Source organism: Gadus morhua, chromosome 11, assembly GCF_902167405.1.
Source record: "Gadus morhua chromosome 11, gadMor3.0, whole genome shotgun sequence".
NCBI classification, from domain to species: Eukaryota; Metazoa; Chordata; class Actinopteri; order Gadiformes; family Gadidae; genus Gadus; species Gadus morhua.
This window is the reverse complement of record NC_044058.1, coordinates 9,819,605-9,846,997: the sequence shown is the minus strand read 5'-3', so window position 1 is coordinate 9,846,997 and position 27,393 is coordinate 9,819,605. Positions and strand designations below refer to the sequence as shown.

Here is a 27,393-nt window from a genome sequence, read left to right as displayed (position 1 = left end):
AGTCTGGAGCCCCCTGCTTGAGCTGCTCCTCCCGCGACCCGACCCCGGGTAAACGGATGACGATGAGATGAGATCGTTATTTATATCCGAGATTATTTAATCTAACCCGATCTAAACTCTTAACGCGGTTGGTGTGGCCGTACCATTAGTCGATTGATCCATGATGATTGCAACAATTGCCTCGCAACTGGCTGTTTATATCTAGCCGGTGCCATGTTTGGGTGTGTGTCTGTGCCGTAAAGCATTTTCGAAACTACAATCTGACTACATTTTCGAGGATACTTCCGTTGCGTCACATCCGGATTGTGTCGGTCCGAACAGAACAAGTTGCATATGCGCTTTTTCACTGGAGAGGCGACATGGGTAAATGACACACCCACCAATCGACCCAGAAATGGATGCAGAACCATCAGCATAACTCTCAACCTGCATACTTAATGTAATTTTGGCTAAAAAAGTTGCATAGTGGGCCTTTAAATTATGTATCATACTTAACCCAAGGGCTCCACACCCCCCATGACGGTGTTCAAAGGGAACAAGCGGCCCTACCAGAAGGACTGTTTCCTCATCATCAACCACGACACGGGGGAGTTTGTGCTGGAGAAGCCCCTCAGTAGCATCCAGGTCAAGAAAACCAGGTGAGCGGGCAGATAGCCCCCATGGGGAATACAAAGGCAAGGTAGCCTCGTAGCCATTTGGGAACTCTGGTTTATTTCTAATCCACAAAGGCTGAGACATGATTAGCAAATGGCGCATACACGTTGGAACTCACCAGAGAGTTCCAACGTTAGAACTCACCAGATAGCTCCCTCCACTGATTGTCAAATATCCTAGACACTTACATACAGCTTTGGGGGTTTGGGACACATGTAAGCAGTGGAGGAATCTCTTTACCATGGCGCTTTACATGGGTGTCTGTCTGGCAGTGTGTGGTGGTTTTAGGGCAGAGGGCAGCAGTAAGATACAGGCCCGTATTGAGCAGCAGTCGGTGCGGTCCAACCAGCCCAGCTCCCACTTCCGGGCCCCCACCAAGCCTGGGGCTGGAGTTAAGACCTCCCCCTCCCCCTCTAAGGACAACCCCTCTCCAGAGCCTCAGCTGGATGACATCAAGAGATGTGAGGGCCCTCGGCCATAGGCATCGATTACTATTAATATTGATTTATTGTCCACCCCTTACTCTTGTGAAATGTTGTCCCTGTTGGTTAATCAATAACTATCAAGATCATTGATGCCGGAGCGATGGATTACCCTGCCTCGGTTTTGGTTTAAAAGTTGGTTCTGATGCTGGCTCTCGCACTCTGTCTCTCCCTCCCTCCCTCTCCCTGACTGGGTTCGCTATTGGCAGAGCTGCGTGCGGAGGTGGAGGTCATCGAGCAAATGAGCAGCAGTGGCAGCAGCTCCTCGTCGGACTCGGCCAGCGGCGACGACAGCTCCAGCAGTGACGGTGAACACGACGCACAACCTCCGTCAAAGTTTCATCCACTTATGAAAAACTAACTGAGAGATTTGTGACGTCTTCAAATGCATTAGACAGCGATGATGATTGAAGTTATAGCCCCGACCCCACCTTATCTCTTTTCAACTGTAACGCCAGTTCCATTATTTCAATGCTGTGGTAATAAACTTTTATTTTATTTAGTATTCCCCTCAAAGCTGGCCTACTTGGATATTTTAGTGTATTTTTTACTACACGTATATTTTTTGCTGTGTATGAAACAGAAAGGACATAGTCTAGAAGATTATAATTTTAAGGTTTTTAAGTGTGCCCTTTGTGGCCCCCTACCTCCCTCTGATCCAGAGAACCTCTAAGGTGTAATAATAATTATGCCTTCAGTTGATAGGAAATGTCTAGGCATAGCACACTTAAATGTATTGCTGAGACGAAGATGCTCTGTAACAGGAGTTCATTTTATAAAGGGGCATGCAAAAATCGAGCGTTCTGCCACTTGGAAATTAATCACATTTTCAAATGTAGAAAATGTCCATTTGAAAATATTACAAACCAGCGAAAAACACAGGAAATAGGCTTTAGAGACGACCTGAACCTAAAAGAGAGAGATTAGAATCGCTGAACCCCTGATACCGTATGAATCGGTCTCTGAAATTAATGTTTCCACGGTGGACATCTGAGCTCTGTGGTCGCCCCGAGCAAGGTACGTCTTGTTACTCTGTTTTCTGGGAATAATTGACGCAAAGCGACACGACCCTCTGCCATACCAAACAACAAGAGCCTCCCTGGTGGTAGAATTGGTTTCAAAGCATGTTCAACAAGTATTCTTTCTGTTTGTCTCGGTTCGACTCATGTTCTGCCTGTAAGTGTTGTTTGTTATAGGTTTTCTATGACGTAAAATGTCCACTTATATATCTGGAGTTCCGTAAAAAAACGCAGTGTTTGTTTATTAGGTCATCGTTGAATTCAGAGGGATTGAAGTGATTCTCCCTTTGGCTCTAACCAAACTGAGTTTGTTCATCCACCGAGCTGAGTGAAACAGTACACACACACACACACACACACACACACACACACACACACACACACACACACACACACACACACACACACACACACACACACACACACACACACACACACACACACACACCAGTCCTCCACCAGTCTAAATCCTTCTGTCCATTTTAATCTCACAACAGTAACGTTTTTTTCATGGCAAGCGAAGAACAATGTAAGAGAAGGAGTCTAAAGTATTCAGGTTCAGAAAACATATATGTAACGATGAACAGATATTAAAAATCAAACTACGGCACATAAAGCAAGTATGAGCTACCTAAACTAACAAACCGGTATTGTCTTTCAATGGTCGTCTCATTCTTACAATCTTCAACTTGGATTGGGACTCAAATTTAGTTCATTCAAAAGTCAATTCAACTGGAAAGCTGCAGGTAGCCAGTCATGATTTAGACTTTAGCTTTTTTTACACCTTGTAACTAAGTTAACATGCAGACACTTTACTGTCCCTTACTGTTTGTCTGTGATTTCAAAACATTGTTTTTTGACCTCTTGTATTGTGCATTATACTTGATGTTTTTTTTATTCGTAACTTGTTTGTAAGATAGAATTTTTTGAATTGTATTAAGAGTTTGCATCAATTTCAATAATGTGTTGTGTCTGTTAGGTGTACGGGCAGTCTTGCACCGTCTTGTCTGCTGGAAGCTGAACAGTACAACCACTGCCCTCTGGTGGTAGACTGTCGGAACTGCAAAACATTTCATAAGCCAAGGGAGTTTAAATGCTTCGATAATTAATTCAGTTGAAGGTGATTGGCAAGAATAATAACGACAGATGATCTCATGATGTGATAACAAATTTAAAATCTGGACTGACATACGAGCCTACAGCAAGTTTATAATTTGATTCCCAGACAAATCGTAATTATTCTGATTAAAATAGTAATCAATAAAATCCTTTCAGATTTCCAAAAATGACTGACCCAAATCTTATTTTTAAATATAGAGGGGCTTAGAATGGTGAATATTTGGGTTTAAATAAAAAAGTAGCTTACACAGACAAAGAAAAACGAAAAAAGGAGACAACAAAGTGTAGGAAGACAGAACGGTGATATTCGGTTATATCGCTGGTCTTAAATAAGAATAGCTTGAATTCAAGTGACGCGGGTGCCTGGAGGAGCACGCTCCAATTACCAATGATAGCAAACACCCTGGACACTGAGTACGCCGCCACCGCCAACTCACAGTTTTACACATTTCTCTTCGAACTGTCAACACAAAAAACGAGAAATACATAAATAAGCATTTTTTTCCCTTTAAATCATTTATAGCACAATTTATATTTATGATTCTGAAATACTTGATTGAATCTAAATTAACAAAGTCAACAAACAAAATAATTATAACAAAAATAATACAAAAACGGCTGACTGGCTTTGATATAAATCTGGTTGATGTGCGGTAGGCCTATTGAAACGAGACCCCGAGGGAGGGGGCGTCCGAATGCGTCGCACTTTGGAACCCCTGCGGTGCAACGTGGTCGCCTGTTTCAGTGTCCATCCATGATGACTGAATGAGCGGTAAGGCAGCCCTGCTGGCTCACAGCAAAGAGTCCACCGGGCACAGCTCTCTTCCTGAGGGTTTATGGCAGCTTGCTTTCCCCGTCGGCGTCCCGTTCTCCGGTCATCACGCAAGGGACCCTGAGTTTTATAGTTATCTTTCTTTCTTGTCGGAAGCTTTCCGTCTCGATACACGTTACAGGACAGCGAAGTGACAACCCTCCGTCGCGAGTCGCGACTACCACCGGCAATGGCGCACGAGTCGCCCCCTTGTGTTTGTGTCATCGCAGTACAAGTGGTGCTGGGGGGGGGGGGGGGGGGGGGGGGAGCAAAAGAAATCTAATGGCAGTAAATAAGAAATATATTATCTTGGTGGATCATTAACGTTTTGCGTGGAGCCGTACCCCACACGGTCGCTCAACGAAATCAACCCCCTTACCCGAGGGTCGAGAAAAGGGGGGGGGGGGGGGGGGGTCAATTTCTCCCGAGTCTCTCCACAGCATCTCTCTCCACACAGTCCATGATAGCACCATGAACCATCCTCCACCCGCCTAAATTCTATAACGGTCATATTTGTTAATATTTTGAGGGGTTTATTTAAGATGTTATGGGATAGGCTACTGACCGCGCCTGCCGCTGTTGGCGCCTATTTAATTTTAGACCACGCGGTTCTAATTTCTGACCAATCAAAGCATATGATTCCTGATTGATTCTTCGATCCCCCCTCATCTGTGAATCCAAGGTATGTAAAATGGCAAGGAAATGAAAAAAAAAAGCGAAGGCAAGAAAGGAGCAAAGAGAACGGGAGTTTATTTTAAAACGACTAAAACGAATTATTTCAATTTCGTAGCAGCACAAACAATCCACAACATAGCATTTGGAATAATTTAATGAGCTTCAACTATAGTTTGCACCTTGTCTGACCATCATCCGTCCGTTCAGCACACCAACGGTAACCACATGTTGTTGGTAAGCTGTCCATCTCCATGCCAACTAAAACTACCTTCCCGTCAGCAGCTTTTAACTGCCGAGATCTATTAATAATAATAATAATAATAATAATAATACATTTCATTTAGAGGCGCCTTTCAAGACACCCAAGGTCACCATATTGACCATATTGTGAAGGTGACCATATTGACTGGCCTATATTCAGGGCTGGTATCCGCTTTTCACACACAGGCCACCTCAATCAGCCTCAATCTGACCAGTTGAAGACGGATAGAAATAGGTCTCTGTCGGTCGCCAGCTGTGATAAGACATAATATCAAAATATCAAATAAAGAATTTTAGAACTTAGGCCTAAAACATGATCAATACCTTCAAAAATAGTGCATTGCGTTTTAGTTTTTTTTAATCATTGTGTACACACACACGCACGCACACACAGACAGACCGGAGTGACATGTAAAACAAGTTTATTTAAAAGGTTATCATACAATCTCAAACAAAATCCATTACTTGGATGGAAAGATGAAAGTCGACACATTTTCCCATTCGTTATATTCTTTCCATTCATGTTTGCCAATGAAAATGGAACACGAACAAGAAAATATTACCAAGTAGGTAAAAACATGAGCATAATTCCTACAGTTTGTAGGCTTATACCGTATATTTTCAATTAATTATTTATGGGGTATATTTTCTTATTATCTCACTTTTCATTTTAATTCCTTAAAGTCATTTGACAAATTCGTCATATTTGAAATCCTGGTAATGAAATGGTCAATTCTGATGATTTTCCAGAATTAAACACGACATACACTGCGTGTTTACTGTTAACCTTTATTTAGGACAGGTTTTTTCTCACATAGCCAGTGGTTCATATTCCCACAGAAGGTGCTTCTCAAGGCATTTATTTCCATCTCCTTTTGGTCCAAGTATGCGCAGGTCCTCATCCTGCGATTGCGTAACTCCGAAAAATGTTTTTCTTCGTCATCCCTAAACATGTAGGCAAATAAGGATTTTTAATTAAGCCATTATAATGCAGTGTTCTAGTGAAGTATACTTTGCGTTAGGTTTTACCCTATTTCCATCGCCGACCCATCTTCCCAAACAGTGTCCAATTCTCCAGCCCTTGATTGCAGCAGGCCGATCCAAACTCTATCTACTAAAAATCCAATCGTAAGGATCAGCTCCTGTCAAGACAGATGGACAATCGCTTTATGAGGAACACTTAACATCACAGAGTCCATTGTTACAGTGTAATTAAATAACATTTGTTACAACATGTAACAGCCCGCTTCCTCAATGTTATAATGTTATGGAACAGTCTGTAACTAACTACGCTATGTGGTTCGGGCTAGCCACCACTTACAGGCCGTTATGACGTAAGAAGTTCATACCGTTACATATGAAGTACATGTTCTTATGTTATGTGTGTCAGCATGTAAGTACATGCTGACACACACACACACACACACACACACACACACACACACACACACACACACACACACACACACACACACACACACACACACACACACACACACACACACACACACACACACACACACACACACACACACACAACCTGCTCTTGCTGGCTGTTCACAGTCACCAGATGTGCTCCTCGAACCAGACAGTCTTGACGGGCCGAGTCCCAGGTGCCTTTACTGGAGGAGAGCAAGTAACAGCTGGACTGCTCTGAGGTCCATTCTGGTGGACAGCTTGGGATGCTTGGGTCTGGTCAGGAGTCAGACGGAGCAGAACGCAATTAGAGGCTACAGTTCTGAACGGAACTACACCTGTGTACTTTGAGTCACAATAGACCCACACAGGTGTCACTCATAAGGCCAATTAGGGGTCTGCTCCTTTTATGCACCAGGGGCGACGTAGAGTTGCGTTGATTTTTTTATTTGTATTTTCTTTTTTTGTAGTTTTAATAACAGCCCCTTGGTAAATGTAGTTACTAACTGTATGTTCAAAAGTGTTTCTGCTCAATCTAAAAGGTTTAACAAATCCTATCTCCTCCTCGACTGAATGTACATGCGCAGGCTTGATGCGCTCCACTTTACTACATCGTTTCTACAGCTCGATGCGTTTTCGCAATGAGTCCGTCTTTGTGGAGATATTGCTGAAACGCATCAAAGGAAAACGGAAGGGGAAAAGATCGTTTTCGCCCGTGTGGATGGGGCCTAAATCACAGAACAGCTGCGATTCGTCATAGGTATGAGTTAGATAATCACAGCTGTGATTCAGCTCTTCAAACGCTATTTATTTAGTTACATTTTATTTCCCTGTTAAGCCTGCCACACACATAAAGATTTTATAAATCTCAACCGATTTTTTATCTGTGAGAGACCCCACAAATTAACATTACATTAACAGTTTTGATCGTATTGTGTGTGGTGTCCTGCGATATTCCAAACACAGCACACCACACACATAAAGATTTGTCTTCAGACGCACTAGAATCTTGTCCCTCAAGCAAGAAATCTCGCGTGAACAAACGTGATCTGACGTAGTACTCTGACTGACCTGTGGGGGCAGTCACACCAAAAATAGTCATTGAACTAACTACAAGAAGAAGTGAAGAAGAGCGAGTGTAAACCGGTGTAAACTCATGGAGGACCAGCTGGATACCGACTGCATGATGGTGGTTTTGGGATTAATCCTAACTGAAAAATCCCTTAACTTTAACTGTCTTCGCCATATTGGTGGTATTCAGGGATATCGTAGCCATGGAGATAGCTCGTCATAATTCCGTGTTCAGTCAGCTCGCTCTTTATTGGTTAAATTCAATATTACGTCACGTTGGAGACTCCCGATTGTTGGCTTCCCCCCCACAAGACGTTTGACACCATAAAGCCTGCCACACACATAAAGATTTTATAAATCTCAACCGATTTTTTATCTGTGGAGACCCCACACATTAACATTAACATTAACAGTTTTGATCGTATTGTGTGTGGTGTCCTGCGATATTCCAAACACAGCACACCACACACATAAAGATTTGTCTTCAGACGCACTAGAATCTTGTCCCTCAAGCAAGAAATCTCGCGTGAACAAACGTGATCTGACGTAGTACTCTGACTGACCTGTGGGGGCAGTCACACCAAAAATAGTCATTGAACTAACTACAAGAAGAAGTGAAGAAGAGCGAGTGTAAACCGGTGTAAACTCACGGAGGACCAGCTGGATACCGACTGCATGATGGTGGTTTTGGGATTAATCCTAACTGAAAAATCCCAAAGCAAATATTGTACAAACACTCGTGTGTTTTCCAATGTTCGACAAGTTTATCCTCCATATCGGAGGTCCATCTAACTTTAACTGTCTTCGCCATATTGGTGGTATTCAGGGATATCGTAGCCATGGAGATAGCTCGTTATAATTCCGTGTTCAGTCAGCTCGCTCTTTATTGGTTAAATTCAATATTACGTCACGTTGGAGACTCCCGATTGTCGGCTTCCCCCCCACACAAGACGATTTGACACCACAACGTTCTCCGCCGATAATCGTAAATATTGAACATGTTTAATACTTACTATTATCGGCGCCGACTGATTTCGGAGCCGATTGTCGGCCGAATTTCACTCTTAACACACCACACACTACAAGAGAATCTTATAAAATAATCTTAAGAGTTTAAGATAATCGGGCGATGTCTGTCCGTGATCGGAAGGGGGAAAATCGGGGCAAAATCAGCCCGATTATCTTTATGTGTGTGGCAGGCTTTATGTAAATAAAATACAAACAAAGTAACACTTCTGTAGAATAGTCAGTAATATAGGCCTATATTTTCAATATCATATATGCTACTTGACACTTTAGTCACGAAACTTTAAAACAACCTGTGGTCAATATTAATTGACCATTTTATAAAAGCGGAAATAACCATTATTTGAAAGCACTAACATAGGGGTGAGGGTTATGGTTAACGTTACCGTTAACCCTAACCATATTAAATCATTTATAAATAACATTAGTTATTTATTTGTATTTGAACGCTGTTCTGACGAATGATTACGCGACCATGAGTTAAATGTAAATTTGTTAGTTAGTTAATGCATTAAATAATGTCCAACAATGGTTATTTAACGTACCATTCAGGGCTGTACAGTGCGACAGCTTTGATCGCATTTGCTATTGAAATATATAACGTGCGAAGATAAATACAAGTCCACTCGCACCGGTGCGAAAGGGTGAGAAGGACCCGTGCCGAAAAAAAATACCTCTTTCTGTACGACTTTCAATGGCACTGCTAAGCGCGAGTGTGTGGGAGGCTGGGAGCATGATGGGAGCGATGCATGTAGGGAAATGTATTTTGAATTATAGGCTCGCCAGTTCCGCTGAACTACAAAAAAACTACATTTCCCGAACATTCACACGTTGAGGAAGAGGCTTTGTAACGGTCGCGGGAAATTCACTTTTTAAGCAAAACAGAAAAATGAAAAGGTATTTCTCTGTATTCGGAAGTTCTTCTTCATCAAATAAAGATGGAAACTTGGAAAAAAAATCCACATATGGAAGAGATTGACTCGGCGACCACAAGCACGGAACCGGCACCTTCGGACGAAGCCGACTCCACCCATGACTCCGTCGCGGCCAAAGGGAAAACGTACAGGTTTAACCCCCAGTGGTTAAAAACGTTCAATTGGCTGGTCTACGACCAATCCAAGAAGTCTATATTGTCTAATTTGTAATAATTACTTAATTTTGTTGAATGTGTTCACCACTGCTGGCTGCTGATGTTTTAAAAGAGGCTCTCATAGTCACTTTACTATTTAATATGTTCATTGTCACTTTAACTGTTGTTAAATTTGTTCAAATTGTGTTACTTTCGTATATACACGTCCTATTCTGTTCACATAGTTATACCTGAATAATATTTATTTTTTGACTATAGTATGTGTGCTACCAAAATTATTTTTGTGCTACAGAATTTTTTTGCTTGCTAGCACCAGTGCTACCATTTTAAAAAGTAAGCGTACAGCCCTGCCATTATGTAAAGTGTTACACATACTGTGAAATATCTCAACTGTGCGTAATGTAAAAAATATTTTTTGCAATCAGACTTGTATTGCTCCCATAGGCCTAGATACAATTGCTGTATTATTTTGTACTCGTAATATTTTAATCTCTTTTGTTAAATGTAACCTACAATCCAGGATGTAATTTAATAAATTCAATTATTCATAAATAATACAATCTTTTTGACCTAATAAAACTCACCCAGTTTGGAAATGTGCATTAGCAGCCTGTTTCTCTGCCGCTGGAGTTCCATTACCACATTTCTCTGGCGGGAGATCTGGTCCTTGAGTTCATCTCTTTCTCGGACCACCATGTTGTAGAAATCCTTATTTTGGATGTAGATCTCCACATCTGGGCGGCAGATCCGATCGCCCAGAGCCAGGCTGCAGTCTCTGAACTTGGCCTCTAGATTGTCGTGTGCTCTTTGTAGCATCTGCCTCTGACTTATCAAGTGAAATCTCATTGAAACCAAGTCTTTGACGGCCCAATCCGTAGTGGCGTTGGCAGCACAGTTACGGCCGAAGCTGAAAGCCTCGGCTGGGAAGGGAAGACACACATCCGGCCAGATGTTCCTCTTAGTTAGGCAGGTTCAACGCCAAAGAGATCTCAGCCTTGAACCTTGGCTTCTCATAATCCTAACCCTTTTTCTCTTATACAGTTTGATGAGAAAATGTGATATTACAGATGGATATAGGCCTACTTACAGGTTTTATGAAGGCGCAGTGAAATGTTGAGGGTGGCTTGTAGAACGCAGAGAAGACCCAAACTTACACCAACCACTCTGCAAACTCCCAATGCTGTTTGATAAACGTCATGCACATGCATCGACACATACATGAAAAGTACACATTTTGATGTGCCACATTTAAACATTTTGATCCTCAAACTATACCCCGCCCCCACTTCGACCAAAGAGTAAAGCAACATAATACCAAGAGACTCACTTTAAATTAAATAGTGACAAACAGGCCTATTATGAAATTAATGGTACAACCTGATAGTGCCTTTGAAAAAAAAAAACTTGTTTACCAGAAAAACAGCTCGATTTCTCAGTTTCCCTTGCATCTTCATCATTTGATGAAGAGGAAGGGGCGTTAATGTAGTCCGACTCAGTCTGCTGCATCGTTTCACACTGTTCAAGGTGTGTGTTTATCACAGAGATAGATAGAGGAATTCTTTCTCTGTTGGTGAATTATTTCTGGGTGGAGGATGTGGCACTTCCCTCTGCATCTGTGTCTGCATAGTTTGTCAATAACATGTTGAAATATTCCATCACCATCATGTCCCATGAGCAAATATATTGTTGTACTTTTTCTCTGACCACAGATATTTACAACGGGGGGTTTCAAGGCTCAATAGACTGATCTCATCCATATTTTTCTTAAATGCGTACATACAGTGACAAAGAAAAGAATGTGAATCTTTTGGAATTTCATTGTTTTCTGAATAAATTTGGGCTTTCAGTGTCAAGCCAGCTTGACACAGAATGTCAAGCTGCCACAATTTCGCAAAACCATAAAAACAGTGGTTACTACCGATATATTAAACATAGACTCCTGTTAGAATTGAACAGCAAAGACGGATGTTAAGTCAACAACAACAGAATTTATTACAGCAATTAAAAATTCCAAAAATACATGTGCAGCCAAAATGTACCGATCAAACGCCACGTCACAAGGCATACAATAAAATCTAATGATTCCATTACTCTTGAGTGGGAGGTCGCTTTCGAACTGCATCCTCTGTCTCCTTCTCATTTTAATTCTACCATTTTGGTTAATCTGTCCTCACATTGATGAATGACAGAAGACATACTGTACATGAATCACGCTGACAATAGGGGTCTGAACATTTCTGCTGGCGTTTTTTGTTGCGATTGTTTGCCATAAAGCACTGTAGGCGCTTTTGTGAGCCTGTGATGAAGTTCACTATTTAAAGGACTGTGTGGACAGTCACGAACATCCCTTTTTTTATACATAATTTATTTTTGAGATTATGATAACAGAATACAGTGCACCTCAAGTTAAATTGAAACATTCTGTGAAATAAGGTACTAACAAAGAGACAGTTGACCGCCGACCCCCATCCCCCCACCCCCTTCCCTCCCTTACAGAGAAGTATCAATGAAATATGGTATAATGGGCTTTGATACAGGTATTAATGGTAGTGAATCGGCCATGCATGCCTTAACATATACAAAAAGATACGTATACAAGTCATGCATGCTCATTTGGTTACAAAGACACAAAATAAAATAACACTAACAGCACTAAAATGAAAAAAAATAATATCAGTAAAAAAACAAAATATAATAATAATAATAAAAGAAATATAAAAATAAATGTGCTGCAAACTACTGCCTATTGGGGGGGTGGTGTATAACTAGGTTGTCTAGACATCAGGGTCAATGTCTATGTGGAGAGATCTGACATGACCCAGGAAAGGTTGCCAGATTTTATGGAATTTGCGTTCTGAGAATCAAGTGTGTTTAATTTTCTCTAATCGTTCGAAATGAAGGGCATCCTTTATCCATTGAGAGTGAGTTGGGGGAAAAGGGTTTTTCCAATGCAACAGAATTGCACGCCTTGCCAGCATTGCGAGAAAGGCAACAAGCTCAGCAAAATAGGAGGGCAGTGAGAGGCCAATGGGACAGACACCAAACAGGGCGAGTAATGGTGAGGGTTGGATGTTGGCAGATGTGATGTCTGAGAGGGAGTCAAAGACGCAAGTCCAGAAAGGAGCATGGGTGGGGCAAGACCAGAACATGTGACTGAGATTGGCTGGTCGTTGCCGACATTTGTCACATTTTGGATCAATGTCAGGGTAGATATGAGCAAGCTTACTTTTAGACCAGTGAACTCTGTGAACCACTTTGCACTGTAAAACCCCAAGACGAGCACAGATAGACGATGAGTTGACCCACCTCATGGCATGCTCCCATGCGACTGGACCTATATCTTCCCCAAGCTCCGCAGACCAAGCATTGCGCAAAGCATCAGCGGTTGTCGTCTGACTTTTGAGAAGAGTATTGTACAGTATTGTAATGGTACCTTTGAGATTGGGGTTAACAACATCAAATATTGTATCAACAAGAGTGGGGGGACGGAGGGCAGGGAAGCCAGGAAAATGATTACGAACAAAATCTCTTGACTTGCAACTATCTAAAGAAATGAGTGGGCCTCAAATTGAAGGTCTGAGTTAGCTGGTCGAAGGAAGCAAATATGCCACTAATGTAAAGCAGTTTTATTGAATCAATCCCTAGGTCTTTCCAAATCAAAAATCCTTGTCAATAGCTGAAGGAGTGAACAGAGGGTTAGAATGTACTGGGGCCGAGACAGGTACCATCTGTAGCCCAAAGTGCCGCCCAAACGGATTCCAGATTTTAAGGCAGTTCTTCACTACAACACTACTGGTGTGCGTGGTTGGCGACGAAGTCGGGGGGAGGAACAACAGCAACATCAGAGAAGAGGGACCACATGAGGCTTCCTCAACCTGCAGCCATGATGGAGGTTGGCTGTTGGTGCTACACCAATACAATATTGTTCTAATGTTTGCAGCCCAATAGTAAAGCAAAAAGTTAGGGAGAGCTAGGCTGCCAAACTGTTTAGGTTTTTGTAGAATTTCATTTTTGATCCTAGGGGTGCTTTTGTTCCAAATAAATTGTGAGAGTGAGCTATCAAGAGAATGGGAAAGGTTTTAGGGAGGAAAATAGGTATACATTAGAAGAGATACAAGAACTTGGGCCCCCTGTTGAAGACCTCTGCCCTACATGAAGCAATCATCTGCTTGAATGGTACCACCCATACAGATTATGAACAACGCTATATCGATTATCCCTCGATATGTGGTTACAGGCCAAGCAGGTGGGTTGCGTGAACTCGTTTTTAGTGGTCAGAAGATGCGGCGTGGCGGTGTAAAACCGCCTCCAAGCAAAGTACTTCATGTACTTATCGTCGTTCTTGTCCAACTCGAGCAGGTATTGGGCCATCGCCTTGGCATCGGGAAAGTCATTGACATGAATGAAAGAATCACCCGGCATGAACTCTTCATAATTGTCTCTAGGCATCCCCAAAACGATTGGCACAGTTCCCGAAGACAAGGGTCCGTTCATCTTCTCTGTTATGTAGTCTTTGTGGGCAGAGTTCTCAAAAGCCAAGTAAAACTTGCAACTCTGCATCATCGGGTAATAACGTTCCGCTGGCAGTGGCACAGAAAACCCAAGACCAAAGACATCCACTTTGATATGCTTGGTGAGCTCTTTGTAGTATGCTGTTCTGACCCTCGAACCAGCAGTCCACATGTTACTAACCATCCAGCACACCAGTCTGTCCTTCTTGGGCAAAACAAAGTGGTCATCTGGTTCATCCTTTATCACAACGTCATACCGCGCAATGATGTCAGCATCTCTTCTATAACTCAACGTCAGGTTGAATATATTATTTATTCCTGGGAGCTTGAGTGTGTTTGATGGCGACTCCACGTTGTACCAGATCCACTTCTGTCGTTGTGGGCGGGATTCTTGTGGCATGTGGGCCACACTGCGTATATTCTTCTGATAGAACATGACCGCGTCCGCCTGCTGGTATAAGGATCTGTTGTATGTCAGATCACAGCTTGAGATATTATAATATTTCTTGCAATCATTGAAGTCAAATTTGATATTCAAAGGTATGGCCCAGATTAACAGCAGGGGCTTCTTAGGAGTCTGTTCTCTCACTACACTGGTGTAGTGTGCAAATAGACGTCCGTCCGATGAGCAGTTGTGCACGGAGGGTTGAATGTAAAGAAAGTACACATAAGTGGTGCACCCCAGTATGAGAACAGCTGCCAAGACATTTCGTGACCACGTCATCTTTGTCCACCTTGGATTCTGCTAAGGAATCAAAGGAATGAATGAATTATAAATAAGAAAAAAAATATATATAGGTATTTTTGTTCATAATGTTTTCTGGTTGCCCGCAGAAGGCTGGCACCCTTTACTAAAAGTCTGGATGCAGACCATGATAAATACCAAACACATCAACAACTCACCTTTGAATGAGATTTTCCCTGCCAATGATGAATTAGATCGGCTAGTATTATTTCCGATCAGTGCTTGTCATTATACAGGTAGGAGGCAAATGACAACTGGTTTGGGCCAGGGTGTGTTTGGCTTTGTGTTGATGGTAATGTGCTGTATGCGGCCAGCAATACGTGCCCTTCCCCTTTGAGGGACACTCCCACAAAGTAGCCTACGTGGCTACAATACATGTCCGCAGGTATTGCTGGCCCTTACATTCCTTAAACTAACCGGGATAGGAGGCTCATCGCCACCAACACACGTGATCTTTAATCCAAATATGTGGATAGTTTTATTTGACGTTGTTTTTAACAATGGATTTGTAGTGAAATGACTTGTAAAGGTTATTGACCAATCAGCGTATCAATCAAATATTTAACCATGCTGTGGAATAACAACAATTCAGCAGAAAAAAAATAAAGAGGGGTTATATATAGCTGAATAGGTATTTGCAATTGCAGAGGTTTACTCGAGACAGCTTATTTGTTTAGACGTTGCTGCCTCCAGCTGTCTGACAACAGGTTGGCCAACTCTAGAGCTGGACTGGTTTGAGGGTCAAACAAAAAAACTAGGGGCAGGCAACAAAAGGCTCAACTACAATGACCTTATTCTTTTGGGCAGCTTCATAGGGACGAAAAGGATGTGGGTTCTGAACTCCCTGACTCAAATGACAGAGTAGAGTGTTTAAATGTAACTTGTCAAACAAAAAATAATGCAAATTATATATTAACATATGTCTATTGGGTTGGTGCCGCTTTTATATGTAACATGGAAAAGAGGTGCTGTAGCTTTAAGGTAATGCTGTCTATCCAGTGCACCGTCATTTGTCGTTCCTAACTTATTGTTGGCGGACACATGATCCAGGGAGGACTCGAAAATTATTTTGAGCTTCGATTCCATGTCTGTATAACACTTGTTCAGGTTATGGGAAAATGTTTTCAGAAGAATATCCCTGTCTGCAAAAAGAAAATGCCTCACTGTAAAATCCACAAACAGGATAAACTAGGCTATGAGGAGGTCCATCAGTAGCAACACACAAGTTTCAAACACAGGCTTTGGGAAACACTTTATCCCATACAATTAAAACAGAAATGCAAGTTTAAGCCGCGGTGACACATGCTGTTACTTTATGCAGTCCAATGGCTGAATGAACCTGATCTATTTCGCAAGCTATGAGTGGGGGTAACACGTTACCCGGGCCCCACTGGCCTACACTATCATAGGCTCGGGCCTTGTGCTCAAGCACATCCCCATGTTTGGCTGACATGGGATCACATTCTCTAGCCTCAAATGACAGAAGCGGACATTAAGCAAAACAATAGTTATGTTAACTAGGGCTGCAACTAACGATTATTTTAATAATAAATTAATCTGTCGATTCTTTTTTCGATTAATCGATAAATCGGATAAAAAAAGAAACATTGTAAATTGCCGCATCTTTATTCAAAAACTGAACAGTACTTCAAATTCACATTGCAGGCAGAAATGTAAAAACACCAGGTTATTGCTCCAACGTCCCGGAACTATTAAAAGTAATATTAAGTGAGAAAAAAACAAAACAAAAATGGGATAGCACAAAAAAACATACAATGTATGTCTGATATACACAGCAAATCGCAAAGTGTTAAAATCCCAGAGTATTCATGACCAGAGTAGATTTTATACACTTTGGTGTTGAATAGGCACTAAGTACATTTTTTGGGGTGTACCAGAAACACTCTTGGGTGTTGTCTCTAAGTATAATGCTGGTGTAGAGTAATTTAAGTGTTTATTTTAGGATGATGGACTCCCTGAGTGTACAACGGTTGAGTGTCCTACTATCCCGGCGGCACGTCGGTTTAGGTTTCGATTCGTCATTGGCTCGCTGCGCCTTCTCATTGGTTGAATCTAGAGACATGTGACCGTTTGTCCTCTTCCACACTACGCGGCAAACTGTTTCGGCAGAGACGGTTGACTAGAGAGGATCGAATCAATATCGCCAAGGAATTGCTCCGAGTGAACGAAGACATTTTTGAACTTCACGGGAATGTAAACAGGTAAGAAAAGTACCAAGTGAATAATGCACAGGGTTTCTATGTTTCATAGTTAGTTGTGCGTATGTCCTACATATAGGTCAGAAATTGTATTCATGGTTAACCGGTTAACCGATAAGATCTTTAACCGGAAGATAATAACGGTTAAAAAGAAATGAATCATCTTAGTTTCTCTCAGATGCCAAAATCTCTTCTTTTTTTTCTTTTCTTTTCTTTTTATCACATTAGAGGAAGAAGCAGGACACACACACACCACTACACATCAACGGGGAGACGGTGGAGAGAGTGTCCAGCTTCAAATTCTTGGGCGTACACATCTCAGAGAACTTATCATGGGAAATAAACACCACAGCAATAGTTAAGAAAGCACAGCAGCGGTTATACTTTCTCCGCACACTCAGGAAAGTCAATCTCTCACAACAGCACCTAAGGTCCTTCTATCGCTGCTCCATCGAGAGTGTGCTCACCTACGGAATCCTGTCGTGGTTTGGTAGCAGTTCTGCTGCAGACAGAAAGTCACTGCAGAGGATTATAAAAACCGCCCATAACATCATCAACCAACAGCTACCTACCATGGACACCATCTTCAACTCCCGATGCTTGCAGAAGACACACAACATTCTGAAAGACTCATACCACCATGCCAATTATCTGTTTGAACTGCTGCCCTCAGGGAAATGTTACAGGTCCATCAAAACACGCACCACAAGATTCATGAACAGTTTCTATCCCAAAGCAGTCACCATACTTAACTCTGACCTGAAAATAAGTCCACTAGTTCCGACAGTATTAATCAGTGACGTCCACATGTAATGCAATGCTCAGCACTTTACATATTTGTACTACTATTTTAAGGCATACTATTTTTAGGCATACAATGGCACTAAGTTAACGGTATAGTGTATGACGACATGAATGTAGTGAGTGAACGAAATGTTGAATGTATTTTCTTTATTTATTTACTATTTATTATGTTACTTTTTTAAATGAGACCAGTATGTGAGTGCACTGAATTTCGTTGTACTTCTGTGCAATGACAAATAAATATATCTTATCTTATCTTATTCATTTTTACTGAATTTGTTTTTTATTACTGAAAAAAATAAAAAAAATAAAAAACTCAGTGTTGCCGGTGTGCAACACCGAGTAATCGGTGTTGGCCTCAACGCCGGTAACACTGTTAATACCGTATACCGCGGCAACCCTATTGCCTTCCTTCTCCATCCAAATCATTCTGCTATCCTTTGTTGCAACCATCTTCCCCTTCTTCGTTACTGTGGGTTCCTCAAAGTTCTTCCGAGATCCTTCTCAGGTCAGCATGTACTGGCATCTACTCATGACCGTTGTATGCCTTCAGCAACCCGTGTCCTTGGATGCTGCAGGTCTTGTCCATCGGGGCTGCAGGTCCTCCCCGTTTGAATTTTTCTTCTCAAATATACTTCAGACCATTAGAGTACGAGACAAGAACCCTCTCGGGTGACAGCGAAGGAGAACCAAACCCTCTGACATAGCCTTTAAAAAAGTATTATTTTCACTGGCCTGCCTATCCCCTCGGAATGCCATTTCAATTCAGTTTCAATAAGCAGAGCACAGGTGTATCGCATAACTACTTAATTAGCTAAAATGACTTATTAAAACATTTTAAAGGGGATTCATGAAAACAACACTTTTCCTTGGATTTGGGGTGTTGCTTTGGGTCACTGGTGCTTCCACACGCATACAAACTTTGAAATAAGTCTGTACATGATTTTTTGAGTGGGATGGGCATTTCTGAAAGTATCCCTCCTATAGTTACCAAACGACAACATCACTTCTCCTCCATGCTGTGGTTCACTCTGACAGCTAATTTGTATGCAACGGACAGCAGCTCAGTTGCATTAAAGCTACAGACACCAGAAACAGCATATTCTGAAGGGACTGAAACAGAGGGGAATAGTGGTAGGCAGGATTTTTGTTCCTCAAAGCTTCAAAAACATGTTGTCTGGAACTCGTATACTATTTTTACTTGTTGGGAAAACACCACAATGTGTCTCCTTGAATACAGTTACCATGGGTCACTTTATCCGCCAATAAGACGTTTTAGTTGCAATAGCTGTGTTTGAATTAGAGAGGGAGTGATCCATGATACAAGACAGCTAGATGGTTATGTAGCAAAAAAACATGTAATACCTTGAAAAAGTCCACATCTCTCTGTGAGAAGTCACAGACATATATAAAGATGTTGCGATCCTCTTTCAGCAGAGGAAAAATGCAGTTTCCTACGCCACAACCAGCCTCCAACAGCACCAGCCTTTGAGACTCAAACTGAAGACTCTCAGAGACTTCCATCAATATGTCACTTGTCCGACCAGGTCTAATAAAACCTTAGACATGTGCTATGGTAATGTTAAAGATGCATACAAATCTGTACCCCTCCCGCCTCTAGGATCCTCCGACCATAACTGTGTTCATCTTTTTCCTGTGTATCGCACTGCACTTAAAAGGGGAAAAGTGCAGAGCATCCGCATTAAGAACTGGAATGACAAAAATGCATGTGAGACTCTTCGTGGCCTTTTTGAAGCCACAGATTGGGACATGTTCTCCAAGTCCTCTGCCGATATCAATGAACTGACTGATGTTGTTACCAGCTGGTCTGTGTACTGTGAGAATATCATTATCCCAGTGAAAACAATCAAAGTTTATCCTAATTCCAAACCATGGATAACAAAGTCCCTTAGACCTCTTCTTCACTTGAAGAACAAAGCCTTTAAAGAGGGTAATTCAGTAGAACTGAGACGTCTGCAAAAAGAAATTAAAAGAGAGGTCTGGGCTGGCAAAAAGACCTATAAAGATAAAATTGAGAGCCAACTTAAAGCTAATAATCTGGGCTCTGCCTGGGACGGCATGAAAACCATCACTGGGCTGAAAGAGAAAAGAAAAAAGGTTTCTTTAGCCAATTACACCAGTGACTTGCACCTTGCACAGAGCCTCAACAATTTTTATGTCAGATACGAAACGCACGATTTTAGCGAGGAACACTCGGTGATCAAAAATAGACATCTGTCCGCCCCCCCCTCTAAACCCTTTTTTATGGAACAGGATGTGATCAATTGCTTCAAAAAATGCAACCCCCGTAAAGGCCCAGGCCCCGATCACATCGGCGGCCGTTTATTAAATACCTGTGCGGATCAATTGGGTCCCATTTTTAATTTGATTTTTAACAGATCTCTCAGACTGCAGATAGTACCCTCCCTCTGGAAACAGTCTACCATAGTACCCATTGGCAAGCGCATTAATCCAAAAACACTTAGCGATTTCAGACCCGTAGCCCTTACTTCCCTGGTTATGAAGCAATTTGAGAAACTTGTCAAATCAGAGCTTGTGGAAAAAACAAAGAGCCTTCTTGACCCTTTTCAATTTGCTTATAGGGAGGGAAGAGGCGTCCAGGATGCTACTGCTACTCTTTTAAATCTGCTTTTTAAACACCTTGAGGGCAGTAAGAAGCACGCCAGGCTACTTTTTGTCGATTTCTCCTCGGCTTTTAACACGATCCAGCCCCATGTTCTTATTGACAAGCTAGTTAACACCTTTAGCCTAGACCCATGTTTAGTAGGTTGGATACTGGATTTTTTTAACTAACAGATCCCAATGTGTTAAGGTGAATACAACTGTGTCTAGCCTTCTGTCCACCTCCACTGGTTCGCCACAGGGCTGTGTTCTCTCTGCTCTTTTGTTTATTTTATACACCGACGACTGTCGCAGTAACCACGACAACCGTTTCATCCTAAAATACGCCGATGATTCGGTCATAGTCAGCCTTCTCAATGATGATGAGACTGTGCATGGCCAGGTTGTAGAGGACTTCCTGACCTGCTGCAACGATGCATTCCTTGAGCTGAACATCTCAAAAACTAAGGAGCTCTGCATTGATTTCAGACGTGGCCCCCATCCCATTGAGAACACTATCATCTGTGACCAGCCAGTGGAATTTGTGTCTAGTTATAAATACCTGGGCACGATCATCGACAATAACCTAAAATTTGATGTTAACACGGACATGCTGTGCAAGAGGGGCCAGCAACGTCTTTACTGCCTTAGGAAACTAGTCAGATTCAAAGTTTCAAAAAGTCTGTTGAAACTGTTTTACTGTGCATATATACACTCTGTCATCTCCTTCTCTCTCATCTGCTGGTTTGGTAACCTCACTGTCAAGGACAAAAATTCTCTTGGCATTATTGTTAAAACTGCCTCCAAAATCACTGGCATCCAGCTAGAGGGCCTCAATTGCTTTTATAACAGACAGCTGTTCAAGAAAACCTCTCATATCCGTCTTGACAGTGCCCACCCGCTGAGCTCTGAGTTCAGGCTGTTGCCTTCTGGCAAACGTTTGTGTTTACCAAGGATCAGCAGGAATAGATATGGGCATTCTTTTGTCCCTGCAGCCATCAGGGCATTCAATGCGGCCAGCAGCAGATAATTTATTTTACTTTTTTTTTTTTAAATCTATTTTAATGTTTTAATGTTTTAATGTTTTAATTTGTATTTTACATTTTTTATATCCTTGCACTTTATCTTTCGAGCACTTTGTCTCCACAGTGTTTTGTGTTCATTGTTGTTTTGTCTTGTCTTGTGGGTTAAACCACTTCTCCTGGCTGCGAACAAATTTGCCCTCGTGGGACATTTAATAAAATCTTGAATCTTGATTCTTGAATCTTGAAAAAATAGAAAGAATAAAACGACATATAAAACTCGCTTGGACTTGTTTGTGAATCACCAAATCAATAAAGGCTACTTCATCCATTAATACCTCTCTGCACAACTTCAGTTCTTCAAACTCCTGCGTAGTCCAATGTCTGTCCTTGAAGAAATGAGTAGTGTTTCTTTTACAGAATAAGTCCCAGTTTTTCTGTGCTTCCTTTTCTAATTTCATCTGCTTGAATTCTGAGACCAGAATCTTGTCAATGGGGAGCTTATGCGACTCTGCTTGGCTCAGTGACATGTCTAAGTTGCTGTTGATCTCAACCGGGGGTTTATCGAAAATAGACTGTTCTTCAGTGGATACATGATCGCTTGTAAAACACTATATTTCCCATTCCATGTCGGATAGTTCGTTTTTTTAACGCCTGACACTGTATCAATCAGTGGTCAGACTCAGCACCAAAAGCAGTGTATACAACATGAGCCCTCCATGTCCGTCCCATATATTATTCCGCGTCAGGGTTTCTCACAATCCGTCTGGTTCATTTATCTCTAAAAAAGATTCAATCTTTCGGATGTGTAATGTAATGTGTTGTTAATTTGTAATCATGGATTATTAATCCAATGTTTAATAAAGGTAATAAGTATAATCTTAAAACGATGTTTTCGCACACTGTCGGAAGTATTTCGTAGCAGGAACCAAACAGGAATCAGATGCTCGCCGCAGTTCGTCATTGGGCTTGGCCTCTGCTGTGTTCACTTTGCATAAACAAATTCTTTACATGTTCAGTGATTTTAAACCTATGTAAGTTTTGACCATATAATAGAAGCAATGAACGGAACTACAAATCCGCTTTTGGATAAAGAGGAGCATGTGATGAAGCTTGGAGAGAGCTTTGAGAAGAAGCTCAAATCGTCCAGCCATACAATCAGATGCGAGTTTTTAAAAGAGCGTATGAGATGAAGGGATGATTGGCTTGAAGTTCAACTTCCACATTTACGAAGTGAATCGTTTGGTGGCGTTTTTACGTGACATTTACATTTGTCAGCTTAAGGCTGCAATTTCCCTTCCGTCCTGTACCCATCTGTTCTGCTGTGTGAACGCGTAGTTGTACAGGGACATACCCAAATACTAGCGGTGGGAAAAATAATCGATAGTTTGATGCATCGCGATTCTTGCTAGAACGATTCTGCCCCGATGCAGATAAATTAATAATCTGAATTATCCCTTGCCGTAGGTCCCTTGCCATTTTTTTTGCCTGCTGCAACATTCTGTTCGCCAGAGAGGGATAATTTTTGTAATTTGAAAATTATTGAATTTATCTTCAGTGTATATTGGCCAATCTGATTTGTCTTGACACGATTGCGATTCAGTCTACGCATAGCATGCGCGCAAACTCACAGCCAGACTCGAGAACTCCTTCTAATTCAAGAGCAGCTTTTTCCTTTCATGACATAGAAAAGAAAGATAAGAAAGAAAAGAAAACTGAAACCTATTTTTTGCATGCTTCCATATTGTGTTATCATGCAAGCTGCATTGATTATTGCATTGTTCATAGAAAGTCATATTTGTGACAAAAGCTTTCTCTCTCATGAAATATTAGATAAGTTAATTCTAGGGATGCACCAAAATGAAAATTCTTGGCCATAACCGAAACCGAATATACTGAAACAGTTGGCCGAAAGCCGAAACCGAATACCGAATGTGGCTTTTGCTGTTTTTCATTCATTTTGCTTTAATTTTTCACCATTGCATAAATCAAACAATTAAATGTCCTTTATAAACTTTTTTGTCTTGCTTTTCAATAAAAAAAATCAAATTTGATACAAAATATTTATTTAATAATGAACGATTTCTAACATTCCAGCAGACCTTATAGCAAGAATTTAAGATTTTTTTTTTCTTTTTTTTTAATCAAAAAAAGAAATGTTCGGTGCATTTCTTTCGGCCTTTTTACTCCTTCGGCCGAACATTTTCGGTGGCCGAATATTCGGTGCATCCCTAGTTAATTCATCTGTTGATGTCTTTAATGATCATCACAAAAACTAGGAAGTGATTAGCAAACTCTGAGTAGCAAACCAAGATGTCTATATATATTTTTTTAAATCACGCATGGAAATGTACATCAAAAAAATTGTTGCATCGAGATGCATCGATAATCGCTTCAGAATCGATTCGTTGACCTCATAATCGGGAGGTGCCAAGAGATTCCCACCCCTACCAAATACCCTGCCCTTTCCCTCGATTATCTGTCTTCCTGCGGTGAGTCTCTCCCACCGCTGGACTGGGCATAGGGCATGGCGGGCATATGCCCGGTGGCCTGAAGCCTTTTATTTATTTTTTTATTCATGCCAAACTCGCGTCTAACGTAGCAGGCCACGTTAACTTCAATGCAGACCACATTAACGTCAATTCAAGTTAATGCAAGTTAAACTGGCAGATCTGCCCTTTATCATGATTGATTGAAGCCTGGGCCAATGAGGTGAGGGGCAGGCCAATTACGCCTACCCCTCCATCTCAGCCTCCGTTGGTGACTTGGTTGGTTAGCCACTGCTAGCAGGCAGATCGAAAACGGGCAATATGGACCCTAGTGGGAAGAAAAGAAAGGGTGGCGCTGAAAGAGCCAGGGACCAGAAAAAAGCAGCCCTTCAGGCAGATGCTACGAAATGCCTAAAAATAGCTGATATGTTTGCTGCTCGTGGTGTGATTTGTTAAGTTAAGTGATTTATTTTATTTTGTACAGTTAAGTAATTATTGACTCATTGTAAATATAAGTGTTTAACTTCAATTGTTATGTGTGTCATCACTTTTTATTTTATATTCAAAATTAAATGGATGAAAATCCTATTCTTTCCAAGTCCTGGCATAATTTCACACACCTAACATTTTATTTTGTATTGACAGTTGATTAGCAACACAAATTGGTAATAAGAGAAATCCTTGCTGTTACTTGTAGCTTGTAGTGAGATAAACATCTTGTGGCCTTTTTGTGTATTGCAATTTTAGGTCAGCCTTTGCATCCAGTCATTGGTACAGTCATCCAGTCATTTCTTGCTTTAATAATGCATTGTATCACACAAGTAATGGTATATTATTCATAGTTTAGCCTACAGTATTACATTTATTATAATTATATTAACTAAAATGAATGAATTAATATTTTTTAATATAATTCCTTTACTTAAATTTAAGTAACAAGGTTGAAAGAAATGACATGTCTAAAAAGTAATGTGACCTACGGTCAATAGATCATACTTTTGATAAGCCTAACAGTATTTTGGGAGAACTTTTCATAATGCTTCTCATAGTGTTAAAATGTTTGTGTCTCCTAGTGCACATTGATCGTTTAAGGCAGTGCCTCCCAACAAGGGGTATATGGTACATATACCACCTGAGGTGCGCAAGCAAACTGCAGGGGGTATGTGGATAAATTAACGAATGTGTGCAGCATAGTCATTGCATGAGTGAAGGGGTACTCATGGTGTGACAAAAAGGCTTAAGGGGTACGCATGTCAAAAGCAGTTGGGGAAAAAACCCACGGTGTCACACAGCGCGCTTACATTTTTCCCCGTCAATACCTGGTGGTGGCCTGCTCTTGGTTAAAAATGCCCGGCCTGAAAAATGTCCCCAGTCCAGCCCTGGTCTCTCCCAATCAATTAGTCTTTGGTTGTACTTCTCCGAGTAGTGCGGTGCTACAAGGGTCGTTTTCGGCACAGTATTGGCCCTGGGCATTTGTGCACAGGGCCCAATTGTCCCATGATCTACCAATTATGCTCCTATCAAAAAGAAAGACATTGTTGGGCACGGGGTGGGTCATAGTAATGCTGACATCAAGCCTACTGCTAAAATGTAAACCATCAAGAATTGCAGCATTACAATTACAATTTCCAAATAAGCAATCTTCATTCTACACATTGCGTTTGTAGACGTACATTTTTTTTTTTCACAAGGGTTGACTGTTTTTGGCTTAATAGAAAGATAATATCATGAAAAAACAAATCTCTTGTGTAGAGTCTGTCATATGGTTACAGGTTTTCTGCATTTATGACTGAGCACGGAATTAGTACTCTGAAAGGGGAAGAAAAAGCGGACATGACAGGCACTTTTCCCCACACCTGTGTGTAGCAACAGTTTAGAGGCCTGTTTTGATGCTTTTGTGTACTACAGACGATTTCAAACCAGCTTCTATCGACACCAGCTGCGAGGGAGAATTGCAGGTCGGAAAGGGGGATGAAGTTACCATAACGTTGCCACATATTCCAGTAAGAACATCCTCTTTTTCTTTTTTTGACGCAACAACCCTCTAAACAACTAAATTCAATGTCAGAAATTACAAACCCATTGCAAACAAGCATGCGTCACATTATGTTATACGTTGGCTGTAATTTCTCATTTTGAAAGGAAAAAAAGTAACACATGCAGCATCCCATCTAGGGAAGAAACATCTGTCTTTGATACTCAGTAATGGGCAACAATGAAATGTATGACATGGTATATTAAGCTTAAATTATGTATCATACTTAACCCAAGGGCTCCACACCCCCCATGACGGTGTTCAAAGGGAACAAGCGGCCCTACCAGAAGGACTGTTTCCTCATCATCAACCACGACACGGGGGAGTTTGTGCTGGAGAAGCCCCTCAGTAGCATCCAGGTCAAGAAAACCAGGTGAGCGGGCAGATAGCCCCCATGGGGAATACAAAGGCAAGGTAGCCTCGTAGCCATTTGGGAACTCTGGTTTATTTCTAATCCACAAAGGCTGAGACATGATTAGCAAATGGCGCATACACGTTGGAACTCACCAGAGAGTTCCAACGTTAGAACTCACCAGATAGCTCCCTCCACTGATTGTCAAATAGACACTTACATACAGCTTTGGGGGTTTGGGACACATGGAAGCAGTGGAGGAATCTCTTTACCATGGCGCTTTACATGGGTGTCTGTCTGGCAGTGTGTGGTGGTTTTAGGGCAGAGGGCAGCAGTAAGATACAGGCCCGTATTGAGCAGCAGTCGGTGCGGTCCAACCAGCCCAGCTCCCACTTCCGGGCCCCCACCAAGCCTGGGGCTGGAGTTAAGACCTCCCCCTCCCCCTCTAAGGACAACCCCTCTCCAGAGCCCCAGCTGGATGACATCAAGGGATGTGAGGGCCCTCGGCCATAGGCATCGATTATTATTAATATTGATTTATTGTCCACCCCTTACTCTTGTGAAATGTTGCCCCTGTTGGTTAATCAATAACTATCAAGATCATTGATGCCGGAGCGATGGATTACCCTGCCTCGGTTTTGGGTTAAAAGTTGGTTCTGATGCTGGCTCTCGCACTCTGTCTCTCCCTCCCTCCCTCTCCCTGACTGGGTTCGCTATTGGCAGAGCTGCGTGCGGAGGTGGAGGTCATCGAGCAAATGAGCAGCAGTGGCAGCAGCTCCTCGTCGGACTCGGCCAGCGGCGACGACAGCTCCAGCAGTGACGGTGAACACGACGCACAACCTCCGTCAAAGTTTCATCCACTTATGAAAAACTAACTGAGAGATTTGTGACGTCTTCAAATGCATTAGACAGCGATGACGATTGAAGTTATAGCCCCGACCCCACCTTATCTCTTTTCAACTGTAACGCC

General features: G+C 41.8%; 2 protein-coding genes and 1 pseudogene across 3 annotated transcripts; 1 reads left to right on the top strand and 2 right to left on the bottom strand.

The window, feature by feature from the left end:
• Positions 1-526: 526 nt before the first annotated feature.
• On the top strand, positions 527-27,298 carry LOC115553837 (ELL-associated factor 1-like; annotated as a pseudogene).
• LOC115553310 (C-type lectin domain family 10 member A) lies at positions 4,812-11,213 on the bottom strand. The gene is made up of 7 exons (XM_030369450.1): positions 11,037-11,213; positions 10,712-10,804; positions 10,209-10,544; positions 6,562-6,713; positions 6,051-6,163; positions 5,836-5,966; positions 4,812-5,274 (listed from the first exon to the last, which is right to left on the bottom strand). Exons 1-7 carry the CDS (start codon positions 11,128-11,130, stop codon positions 5,198-5,200), a joined length of 996 nt encoding a protein of 331 aa, XP_030225310.1. The 5' UTR covers positions 11,131-11,213; the 3' UTR covers positions 4,812-5,197.
• On the bottom strand, positions 12,131-15,214 carry LOC115553309 (alpha-(1,3)-fucosyltransferase 9-like). 2 transcript variants are annotated; one of them, XM_030369449.1, is made up of 2 exons: positions 15,039-15,214; positions 12,131-14,877 (listed from the first exon to the last, which is right to left on the bottom strand). In XM_030369449.1, the coding sequence occupies exon 2, from the start codon at positions 14,857-14,859 to the stop codon at positions 13,786-13,788; it is 1,074 nt and encodes a 357-aa protein (XP_030225309.1). In that variant the 5' UTR covers positions 14,860-14,877; positions 15,039-15,214; the 3' UTR covers positions 12,131-13,785. The 2 variants fall into 2 exon arrangements, with proteins under 2 accessions (XP_030225309.1, XP_030225308.1); XM_030369448.1 differs by having other exon boundaries at positions 12,131-14,880; positions 15,039-15,211.
• Positions 27,299-27,393: the final 95 nt, after the last annotated feature.

What these genes read in the sequence shown, in the direction of transcription:
- LOC115553309 (XM_030369449.1), bottom strand. Translation starts at nt 14,859, where the DNA reads ATGACGTGGTCACGAAATGTCTTGGCAGCTGTTCTCATACTGGGGTGC.
- LOC115553310 (XM_030369450.1), bottom strand. Translation starts at nt 11,130, where the DNA reads ATGCAGCAGACTGAGTCGGACTACATTAACGCCCCTTCCTCTTCATCA. An exon ending in GAAATCGAGCTGTTTTTCTG is followed by an intron (nt 10,805 to 11,036) that starts GTAAACAAGTTT and finishes TTTATCAAACAG; the next exon opens with CATTGGGAGTTTGCAGAGTG. An exon ending in AATGCACATTTCCAAACTGG is followed by an intron (nt 6,714 to 10,208) that starts GTGAGTTTTATT and finishes ACTCCTGACCAG; the next exon opens with ACCCAAGCATCCCAAGCTGT.